Source organism: Mytilus trossulus, chromosome 4, assembly GCF_036588685.1.
Source record: "Mytilus trossulus isolate FHL-02 chromosome 4, PNRI_Mtr1.1.1.hap1, whole genome shotgun sequence".
NCBI lineage: Eukaryota > Metazoa > Mollusca > Bivalvia > Mytilida > Mytilidae > Mytilus > Mytilus trossulus.
The window spans coordinates 80314391-80326970 of NC_086376.1; the positions used below are offsets into that span (position 1 = coordinate 80314391).

At 32.8% G+C, this 12580-nt stretch overlaps 1 protein-coding gene across 2 annotated transcripts in view; it reads right to left on the reverse strand.

Annotated features, from left to right (window-relative positions):
- Positions 1–10448, reverse strand: part of LOC134716087 (insulin-degrading enzyme-like) — a 52178-nt gene extending 41730 nt beyond the window's left edge. The window contains exons 1-3 of one of the 2 annotated variants that reach the window (XM_063578839.1): positions 10426–10448; positions 1511–1689; positions 226–302 (exon numbers count right to left, since the gene is read on the reverse strand). In XM_063578839.1, coding sequence (XP_063434909.1) covers positions 226–302; positions 1511–1689; positions 10426–10433 — 264 coding nt within the window. In that variant the 5' untranslated portion in view covers positions 10434–10448. Of the gene's footprint in view, positions 1–225; positions 303–1510; positions 1690–4292; positions 4462–10425 lie in introns of those variants that run through there. The other variant, XM_063578838.1, reaches the window with a different exon arrangement.
- Positions 10449–12580: the final 2132 nt, after the last annotated feature.

A 12580-nucleotide genomic window follows, 5' to 3' on the forward strand; every position in this document is an offset into this window, starting at 1 on the left:
TATTATCAATGGTATATGTATTACAAAAGGTTCATTTCTTTAACATACTTTCAGTTTACAACAGTTACACAATTTTATATTATTATAAATGTCTTATAAGAACAGGATTATCAACTTTCATACATGTACATTGCATCTCTAAATGTTGAAACATTGAAATCAAAAAGCTTAAACATCATTTTTTTTTCCAGAAAGGAGTGAAACTAAATCAAATCAAATTGATACCTTTTTAGTTCCCAAAAACAGCATGTGCTCACAAAAATGTGCCAACCCAGGCAAGTCTACTGGATCTTTCATGTGTCCTAAAACATAATTTGGTGAAAAGGAATTAATAACAAAAGTTCAGGAAACACATATTGTTAAAGGTACATGTGTAGATATCAAGAGTACTGGTGAAGGAGGTGAAAAAAATGTTATGAACATGGAAAATATTAAATTCACAAGACAATACAAGGTTACTCCCCAAAAAATACAGGTACACTTTTAATAGATAAATATGTACACAAGTAAACAACTGACATCACTGATTAGTAAAATTTTAGGCAACATAAGGTCCAAAATAAAAATAGAATGTTTCCAGAGGACACAGATACCCCAAATCATATAATCTAGATAGGAGTGGGATCAGTTATTTTAAATGATTTAGGGTTCAGTAGCTGTTGTCTGGAAACCAAACATCTGAGTATTTTGCATATTATCAAAAGTGAAATCACTCAACTTTGAAATGATTTATAGAGAATAACATATTTTTCCTTACATGATTTCCAAATTTTAAAGAATCAATGGGGAAAAAAAGTGAAATAAATTTATTTTGAACTGAATCTGTAAGCAGCAGTCCCTTACCACATTCTGAGTTTCAAATAATTTGATGGATGCTCCTCAAGTTAACATGCAAAACTTTTTAACAGATGTACATTTAATTGACAGTAAAATACAGGTGCTTTAAATTTAACCAGTTAGCAAAAAGCAACTCAAACCTGAGCTTTGAAGCAAAGGATTTGAAGATCAGTGAGAATTTCCAGATGATCCTCAGAAAACTTGATTCTACATAATTTCTCAATAAAACAAACTTGTTTACTAGTCTGACATTGACAATTTGAGGAGCTGGAATTTCAAATTCAATTGTCAAGATTAAATCTTATTTTTCATGTGGAAACAATTTAGGTTCTAAAGGTACAACAAGTACAGTAACAGTTACATTTTGTAATATGGTAAAAACTTTTGATATGAAGAGTTCATGTTCTGTATTGATGGTTTTGTCAATATTCTTAAATTCCCTCAAATTTCTTGAAGAAAATATTCTAAATGTTACATGTACAAGTTGAATAGAACTGTGGCAAATACTCATCCTTAGCTATAGATTGCATATATATTTCATTTAAAACATACATTAGATTCTAGTTTTAGCTACACTTCAATGACTGTATATTGTTGGAAAACTATCCAGTGGCAAATATTGCATGCATTCATTGAAAGTTGCATACTACATTTATATATATTAAATCCTTACCAATATTGACATCCATAGCCCCTGAAGCTTTGTCTGTTTCAGGATCACTGATCAATAAAACTTTCATCCCATTGTTTAGTTCTAATCCTTCATATGTCCTTTTATCTTCAGCAGATTTCAAGATGGCATCTGAGTTGATTTTACTCTTTATATATTGGCTTGCCATTGTAGAAGTGTATCTTTAAACATAAATGTTAATCATTGTGTTAATAGAAATTAATACTATGGAGACTGCATACAGCGGTAATGATAGTTGCATATATTTATTTATGTGGCATGAAATATAACATGTAGGATTTCACAATAAGATGATTTTAGGTGTCCTTCAATCAAGTAGGATTTTTTCTGTATGCTGGATAGTCATGATGGGGGAGAATTTTCACGAGTATTTTTTCCCCTTTACTGGCAAACCTATTAAGCAATTCCCATAAAATCTCATATACTGCTAGTATCAATTAGATTGATTGATTTTAGCTTCACATCTTCATGTACATGTAGCAGCAAATATTTCATGCATGTACCTGACAAGAACAAATAACCAATAAATATAAAACATGTTGTAACAAAATGTAGGGGTCAATTATGTTAGAATCAATATAGAACAATACATGAAAAGGAAACCTCACAAAGAGGTTAAGCCCCTAGAAGAAATTATGAAAAATAAAGGATGTATTATAAATCTATTTCAAAATCACATCTGTATCAAGACAGCCATATACACCAATGCAATCCCAATAGCCCTTCATATATTTGATAACTATGTACATTAAGATAGCAGATAGGATGTAGTGATAGAAATAATTTCTGTACAACTTGTTTTTAGTGTATATTAAGATATAAGCAAAGACTACATATATGTACCTGTTTAAGTACACAGTCTAATGTGTGCTCAACTCTTGTAACTCAATACAAGGATTTTTTTTATTGTCATAGTTGTTTATGGCTCTTTGCTACATTTTGTAACAATAAAGGCTATCCCAACCTGAACATTTTCATAGATGTTGCCTATGCATTAGGATGCTGATTCCTACAGGAGCTTTGAATCATCCTTCGCATTAATTCAAGTAAAAAAAAGGGAGGGGTCATCTTCAAGTACAATTTATAAATTTGGAAAAGGCATTTATCAATATGTATGTTATTTACATAAGAAGTTCCATTTCAGAGTATATTTATAAAATTATTATTGACAAGACTCAAAGGTTTATCTGCTTAAATTAGAGCTGGCAGCTACAATGTTTGTATAGAACTACATAAAACTTTCCTACAGTTGTGTATGTCTGACTTACATGTAGGAACTGACAGGGAAATGTGCGTGACAAGTTTACTTAAGGTTCATCATAACAAATGGACAAATATGGCCGTATTTTCACCTCAAAAACCTCTCTGTGTACAGACTTACCTGTGCTGTTTGAAAAGTTTTAATGCCTAGCATCCACTAGATATATAAAAGTTAAATGCATTTTGTGTTTCAGAAAGATAAAATTTTTCTTGGTTTTTGATGGGCATTTTTTTTCCTTTCTGCAGAAGATCCAAAAATAAACAAACACCTGAATTACTTTGATACTGTCCACTCACAGCTGACTCAGATAAACTCTTTAACTCACCTATACATTTGTAGTTGTGAAGATACCTCTTGTCCATGTCAATTAAGGACAATCAAAACAATACAAACCGTTTTTTTACCTGAGGGTGCATCTCAAAGTTGTACCACAACTTAGTTAATTTTCACACCTTTTGCATGAAGGAAAAAAAATGCCCATCAAAATCCAAAAGAGATTTTATCTTTCTGAAACACAAAATGCATTTAACTTTATGATATCTAGTGGATGCTAGGCATTAAAACTTTTCAAAGTTCACAGGTAAGTCTGTACTCAGAGTAATTTTTGGCATGTAAATACAACCATATTAATTTGTCCGTTTGTTATGATGAACCTTAAAGACTGTAGACAATTTATGTCATTTTTTTGTATTAGAGGAAATTAGACATATGTCAATAGAGCAATAATATATTTTACACTAGAGTCTATAGCTAGAACAAAAAAAAAATAGAATTATAGATTTCATCAGGTTGGGAACAAACCCTCTCTATGGTGATTATACTTGTAAAGAGGGATAAACCTTCTATAGAGGGGTGAAATTATCCCTCTATAGAGGGGTATTTTTGTTTAGACTGGATTTAAATCAAAACAGAGCAGAATGGCATTCTCTACTTATTATGGCAGTAACCTGCAACAGTTGATGCACCAATTGATGTACTTAGTTTAATATGCACATGCCAAGTTTGCTGCTTATCTGACTAAATATAAAATCTATTGTTCACCATGATTGAAAGCTGTGATGATCAGGTAAATTGTACTCACTTATGCCTCACTGAACAGAATTTCTATTGTTAGATTTAACATGAAATTTAAAGGTCAACTATTCCTTTTGATGTTGATCAGGTGTTCAGATAGGTATACAATAGATTTCAAGTTTTGTCACTTTAGCAGAAAACGGGTTATTCCAATTTTTAGTAAAGTGCATATGTTGATGCACCTACTGCTAGAGATTATAGCCAATATAATAAGAAAATGCCATTCTGCCCTAATTTGCTTTAAATCCAGTGCAAACAAAATACCCCTCTATAGAGGGATAATTTTATCCCTCTTAAGAAGGTTTATCCCTCTATACAGGTATAATCACCATCCAGGGGGTTTGTTCCCAACCTGTTCATCATAATATAATTTTGACAGAAACAGACGACGTTTTTTTAAACATGAATTTCAAGCGTCATACTGAATACCTGTGTGATGAACTATTGTTTCCTAGATTACTTTTGCCAAGAAACCTGCTAAATATTGGTACAATTAATCTAAAATTAAGCATATGTTTACAGAAAAATACAAAGTCATGACAAATTTAGCTTTACAACCACATTTGTCTCCCTTTGAAGATAGAGCATTCTAAGATATTAACAAATCCGGACGTCGGTTTGTACGAATTTCCGGAATTTATATTCAAATTGGTTTTAAGGATTATGTACTTGCTTGTGTTGATTCAATGGCCTTTATGCTAAACATATACTGGCACTTGTCTCACATAAATATCTATATACTTTAATATAACACCCTTGTGGTATATTTAGGTATATAACTTAGTTAGGAGTAATTTTATAGAAAATCCACAGCATTTCCCCTTGTACTCTATTACTATTTGGCGATTCGGTGCTTGATAGATAGAGGATTTTGCATGCATTGCTAGTAAAGGTATCATTAAAAAAACCAAAATAAGAACTTAAACAAATATAAATATGGAGCAAATTAAGTTCATTTTCTAGGGTGCACTCGATTTAAGTTACATGTATTTTGCGATTTTCAAGGTTTTTTTTGTTTCATTTTTTTAAAAGTCATATGAAACCACAAATTAAAAAAAATGAATCATATGGGTTTTTTTTATAAAAAAATGGATAGTTTCCATTATTAAACTTCTGTACATACACTTTTTTTATGAAGAAAATTCTTTTCATGATTTGTTCACATTCAGAAGAAGTTTACCGCTTTTCAGTTGTTAATTGCTTGCTTCCATGCAAGAAGCAATTTGCCGGACTTATTTTCCGTTTTCAAAGTGACCTTAGCGTAACCCTCCTCGTAAAAATCCGGTGATTGCAAAACACATGGATCTGTCACTGAAATAAGCTTTTATCAAATTGTACATGTTAAACACGTTCTCAATATCCATGCTTTTTGTTGGTTGTTGACTAACGGGCGACAATCGTTAAACTTCGGCTTCAAAACACACCACATCTTCCTATATCTAAGAACTATAATTACTGCCATATTTTCACAACAACACTGACCGATTGAAATATCTTTTAACGATTATACGAAATTTTTTCGAAAAATAATGATCATTTGTAAAAGCTTGTAACATAAGAACAAACTATCAATCTCAGTTAAAATAAAGGTTACCTCATCAGATCGATACAAAACTCACAAATACCAAGTAATCAAAAGAAATAATTAAACCAAAGTACACATTTTTGAGAGTGCTCGCATTTTCTGCAGATCAAACTAGTTGGGATATATTATATCACCATAAGATGAGGCCAAATGAACATCACCATCCAATAAGATAAAAATTAACAACGAGGAAACGAAAAATCAGTGTCCTTTTTGTCGCCAAGTTATTTTTATGAAATGGATTTTCACACTGTGTTGAAAACTCATTGGTGGCCACCATATATTTTCTGCCCTTTAAGTCTTTTTGAAACATTCCCCATTTACATTTTCAATTTTACTATAGTTCTAATCGCGGGCATCCTTTAAGGTAGGTTCATGGTATACCGCCAACTTGGTTTGTATAATCGCAGTACAAAATCGGTTTAGTTCTTTGTTCAAATCTGCAAATTTGGAGACATATTTACAATCTATTGTTTAGACTATTTATTCATTTATTTAAAGAAAAACTACTTTCAATCATGCAGTTTAATTGAAGTCTGGAGCTGGCTTGTCAGTTAACTGCTAGTAGTCTGTTGTTATTTATGTATTATTGTCATTTTGTTTATATTTCTTTGGTTACATCTTCTGACATCAGACTCGGACTTCTCTTGAATTGAATTCTAAATGTGCGTATGTTATGCATTTTACTTTTCTACATTAGCTAGAGGTATAGGGAAGGGTTGAGATAGATCTCATAAACATGTTTAACCCCGCCGCATTTTTGTGCCTGTCCCAAGTCAGGAGCCTCTAGCCTTTGTTAGTCTTGTATTTTTTTAATTTTAAGTTTCTTGTGTACAATTTGGAAATTAGTATGGCGTTCATTATCACTCAACTAGTATATATTTGTTTAGGGGCCAGCTGAAGGGTGCGGGAATTTCTCGTTACATTGAAGACCTGTTGGTGACCTTCTGCTGTTGTTTTTTCTATGGTCGGGTTGTTGTCTCTTTGACACATTCCCCATTTCCATTCTTAATTTTATTAGTGATGTATTGCATTATCCAAATGTTTAAACAAATACCAAGTATTTCTGTTTTTTAAATCAATTTTTCAATAAGTCACGCCTTATCCTTCAAAATTCAACTAATTCGTTCCTATCTAGTATAACAGATAATTTACGATATTTGTATGTGATTTTTAACACGTAGAATAATCGCTGATTTCGGGGAAAAACAAACTGAAAGTAATCGGGAACTAATCTTTAAATGTGCGGGAATTTTTAATTGCCGTCCAGCCGATTACTTTTATGAGTTATCTATAAGTAATTAAGTAACTCAGAGGCGGATTAGGGGGGGGGGGCAGGTTGCATAGGCGAATTTAGGGGGTCCAGAGGGTCCGCCGCCTTTTTTTGGGAAAAAATTGGTTGCTTATATAGGGAATCACTGAAGCGTGACTATGGGAGCGGGCCCCCTCTTAGGCAGTCAGTGGGCCCCCACTTATGAAAATTTCTAGATCTGTCAGTGAGTTGCCTGGTACTCCTTTTTTGGAACAGATTGGTTAATTATATACACAATCACTGGAGCATGACTGGACCGTGCCCCTCCCAAACCCCATTATTAACATTTCTGCCGGGGTTCGCCACTAAGATAAGCTGTGGACGTCGATCCATCCATGGACATCATATAAGGATATCCATGGTGACCTAGACAAACCGTTGAAAAGTTACGATACAGTTATATATCTTATTTTTTTCAATATTTCAAAAGATCCTTAATTTACTCCAAAAATAAAAGCCAGTTTGCGGAGCATATGATATGCTCCGCAAACTGTGATATGCAATGAATATTACAGAAAATCTTATCATGTTGGACAGTTGTAAAATATCTTTTATTGAAAAGATTTGGAACATATTTTTCGTGGGAAATTATAAGAAGAATAGGTCCTCAATTTCCACGGGAAAAATTTAACCTATATAGAATAGTAAATTTGTTTTAAACTTTGAAGTTTTAGGCTTGAATGATTGTGTGTTACGACATATTATGTTTTTCAGATGAATTGTAAATCCTTTCATACTTTGATTGCAGAAATAAAAAAAAGAAGACCGCACCCACTTCATATTAACTTTGGTGTGTATGTCGGACTTTTACAAAATAGAGTGTACATGCGTATCTCGTTAACATAGTATCACGCTAAATATTCAGTTCTGTAATATTTTTTACTGGACGTACAATTCTTATATTTATATCTGTTCAATAGTGGAAACTTTTAATAAAATAGATAGTACCGGAGTTGATTTTTCTGTGTAGTGATATTAATAATACACGGTAATAAGTTATGCTGCATGGTAGTCTTGCAATTTCCGACGAAACCTTACAGCTTACACAAATAAGAAATTATTTCACAATTTAATGTAAGGTTATCATGGAAGTAATGCTCAGCGTCTTTTCGAACAATCGACATTAAGGCGAAGTGTACGTAATTAAAATACACAGTGGATTTTTTTTAAATGTCACATATGAATTTTGCTTGTAAAATTAAACTAGAAAATAAAATAAACTAGAGGCTCCAAAGAGCCTGTGTCGCTCACCTTGGTCTATGTGAATATTAAACAAAGGACGCATTTGAATTCATGACAAAATTGTGTTTTGGTGATGGTGATGTGTTTGTACATTTTACTTTACTGAACATTCTTGCTGCTTACAATTATTTCTATCTATATTGAACTTGGTCTAAAAGTTTCTGTCGAAAATGTTAGACAAATTTACAAATTTTATGAAAATTGTTAAGATTTGACTATAAAGGACAATAACTCCTTATGGGGTCAACTGACCATTTTGGTCATGGTGACTTATTTTAAGGTCTTACTTTGCTGTACATAGTTGCTGTTTACAGTTTATCTCTATCTATAATAATATTCAAGATAATAATCAAAAACGGCCAAATTTCCTTAATATGACTAATTCAAGGGCAGCAACCTTACAATGGGTTGTCCGATCCATCTGAAAATTTAATGGCAGATAGATCTTTACATGATAAACAAATTTACTCCCTGTCAGATTTTCTCTAAATGCTTTGGTTTTTGAGTTATAAGCCAAAAACTGCATTTTACCCGTATGTTCTATGTAGCTAAAAAGGGGTATTCGTTTTCGTTTTTGTGATACGAGCCTTTAAAATCAACAGCATGACACTCCAAAAATACAAAGGATATACAGGGAAAATCATCAAAATTAGCAGATATTTTTACATTATCAAGATTTTCTATTGTTGGTCAATACTTTTTTTCAAAAATGAAAGACGAATCCATCGGTGCAAAGAAAGTCCTTAGCAAAAGTGCTAGTTTTTACGCTACTCGATCCTTGTTGAATTTAGTTGGTTTTTTTGCTGTCATATGGAGAACGTGTTTCAAGAATTTAAAAAAAAACTTTTTCTTAAAAATAAGATAACCCATAACTTTTCTTTTCTTTAAACAATATATAAAGAAAATTCATGATTTATTGACATGTGTTTTTAAATCTCGTTTTGTTTCTTATTTGTGGAATATTCATAGCAGTCCAAATAATATTTTTTTTCAGTTTTTATTTTTTAAATTTATTTTCAGCTCCTTACACTATAAAATCGAGGTCTTTTTATTTAAAGATACAACGCCTTTGAATCAGAAATATATTTTCTATTATGTATCATATCAAGACGTTTAGTCGTTACTTTTCAGGGTTCATGGTTCTGTTTTATAGTTAATTCTCCACCAGATGGCCAAAGTGTGTATGGTTGTTTAAATTCAATGTGTGTCCTTTTTAATCTATTGATATTGACAAAGATTCGCTTTTTAAAATGATCATTTCATGCTTGGAAAACCACAATGATGACCCCAAACTTAAACAAAGATTGAAATACGGCTTATGATTTAGAAAAGCAGGCTCCAAATATCATGCTATTCGCTACTCCTGACCTAAATCTATTTGTTTTGTACTGTTCCGACATTGAGGCCTATTTATACGTTATCAGGCCTCAAATCTGAATTAATCAATGCTAACCTTACATTATTTATCCCCCAAGAAAGGATGACCTGTATTTTGTTTTCTAGATTATAACAATGACATACTTTTAAATTTTCCAATGAACGTAAACTACATTTGCAATCAGGGGGTGATTCAGGCGGGGCATGCATGCCTCCCCCTAAAATTTACAAAACATGGGTTGTCCTCAGCTTAATAGATAAGTGCGATCATTTTACTGTGGCGTGGTCAACCACATCAAAGAGTTGATGGTCAATTCTTAAAATGTTTAATCTAAATTAAGAACAGCTGCTTATAGACGAGAACTTCATGTATCGGTCAGTTATATTGGAGTAGTAGCTTGAAGTAACAAGTAACTAGTTGCATTATAGATTAGAATGAAGTAACATGTAATTTTGTATTGGAATTTATAACTGTGAATAGTATTTATACATGTACTGTTACAAGTCGTTATACAATCACATGCAGTTCTAACAGTGACTTTATGGTGAAAATATGCGAGTGCTAGTTCCCTATATAACGGGCAATGCGATGGAGTAAGATCCCACATACGTGCAGATTCCGAAAAAATGAGCAGTCCTAAAACAACAACAACACACACACACACACACACACACACACCGTTATACCGATAATTTAATTTTGTGCCCCTAACCTAAAATCCTGAACCCGTCTAACACTACTGACACTTTTGTAATGCACGACATGTAATGACCTAAAACAATGAGAAGTATTGACAAATCAAACACGCCTAATATAAGTTTTGCAAATAAAATAGGTTCCTTTAGTCTGATTAAATCCAGGCCCACTGTCCACTTGAGTTTTTGGATAGTGAGACTGGTTTTAATCAGACTGAGGTTCATTGTATTTTAATAACATAAAACATATTTGTATCCACTAACCATTCATCTATTCTTCTTTTGTTTTAAGTGAGGGTGAAGTCATAGGACACACATTTGTTCTCGACTCTTATATAAAACGAACTTACTTTCCCATCTAAAACCATAGGCGAATCCAGCAATTTCCGCTTTTGTGGAAATTTTTTTAGTTGGTTATATAGGGAATCACTGCAGCTTGACTGGAGCTGATCCCCTCTTTAATAGGGAAGCAACGCAAAACATTCCTGGATCCGTGACTGAAAACAAGAGCAAGAATCAATACAATATTTTTACGAATGATTGCTTTATATGTTTATACCGATAATTAAAAAGGCTCCGTGTTGAAGGCCGTACTTTAACCTATAATGGTTTACTTTTTAAATTGTGATTTGGCATGATGGAAAGTTGTCTCATTGGCACTCACACCACATCTTCTTATATCTATAATATCCTTTTTTATTGGCGCTCTGTTGGATATACCATTTTTTTTAAATTTAATGAAGAGAGATTGAGCGCTCACAAACATATTAAACCATATTAAACCAATGCCAAATAATTTATAGCAAGTCTGTATGGTTGCTTGCTGTTCAATTGTTACATCTGTTTTCCGTTTTGTAATTGATCAACTATCTCCCCTTTTTAAATATGTTTTACATTTTGTTATGTTTCCTCATTGCTAAATGCCGCCGTTTAGTGGCCGTTGTAATTGCTTTTTGTAACTATATAGGATAGTATATTGACATTTCATACAACATTAGGAAAGAAGTAGGCGGTGATTATATAGACAATAATAGTGCATTGACTTGACATATCAACGCTATAAGGATGAGGCTTAGAAACGGGGAAATGCGAGGCTGTGCCGAGCTATATATCCCCGTTTCGGGCCGAATCCTTATATCGTTGATATGTCAAGTCAATGAACTATTATTGTCTTTATACTGCAATCTAAAAAACATTTTCAATTGCGTTAAGGTCATTTATTTAATCTAAATATTGGGGAAAATCACCTTTAACAAGGCCTTATATCATGCTCGTGGAGAAATATACATCACAATGAAATGTACATTTACCTGTTGAAAACCACACTCGATGGTGAACGAAATCGTTTGCGTATGGACTAAAATATCAAACATAAGCATAAAACATAATGATTTATAGGTTGCAAAAAAAACAAAACATAAACAAATGAAATATGTTTTTCATATAACTGCAAAAGAAATAAGGTAGAGTCGTTCCACGCATCGTTGTATGCATTGGAAACAAGAACAGGTTTAAGAGGTCATATGAATATTATAATTGAATATTATATCGACAACTTCTATTTAAATATTCAAGAGAAAAAGTGATATCGGACCCGTGAGTGACTGTATATGACATAGATATATACAGTCAACGCATTTTGACTGCTCAAATAGAACGAGTGCAGCCAAGCTATGTTATTTTCACTGTAAAGATTTGTTTTGATTCCTATACTTAATTAGATAGGTCTTAAAAGCATACCTTTTTTTACAAGTAAATGTATCACTCACAACAGTTGAGTATCACTGAGGCCCAAAATCCTGAAAGTTAGGCGCGCCTGTCAAGACATTTTATCGTCATGCACCAAAAATTACCGTCATTGACTCAACGTCATTTGGCAAGAAATTTTACCTTTATTCGTCATGAAGGTACACCCATTACCACCATCATTTTAAAGTATATACTATTGACGTGGACCTGGACTACAGACGGACTGGTTTTGTCTATAATTGTTTAAAAGCATATAATTGAGAAATAAAATGGGGAATGTGCCAAACAACCCGACCGAAGAGCAGAAAACTCAACATCGATAGAATCCTGTTTGTTTTTGTTTGGATTCACCGTACGCATTTCCCTATCCACGGTTCATTAGGCCGCTATCCATTTATTGGTTAATGTATTTGGCGGGTAAATTCTGTCAAGGCCGGAAGTCATGATCTGTTTCCTATAAACACTGGAACTGCAAGAAAATCTAAAACACCAATTTACGATTTAATAACTTGACTTTGTGGTTGGAAATTCGTTATATTATCAGTCAGGTCAGTCTTATTCTTTCTCTAATGACACAAAATTCCCCTGTTACTGTGTAATTTAATGTTAACCCGATATTATGAATGTTTGGCTTGAATGACGAGAACACGTAAAAATTTGAATGATATACCTCCTCTTTATGGCTAGATTATGTTTATTTTTACCAATCCAGATATTCATCTCAAGTCATAACTCCTGCCAATGAAAGTTAAATAA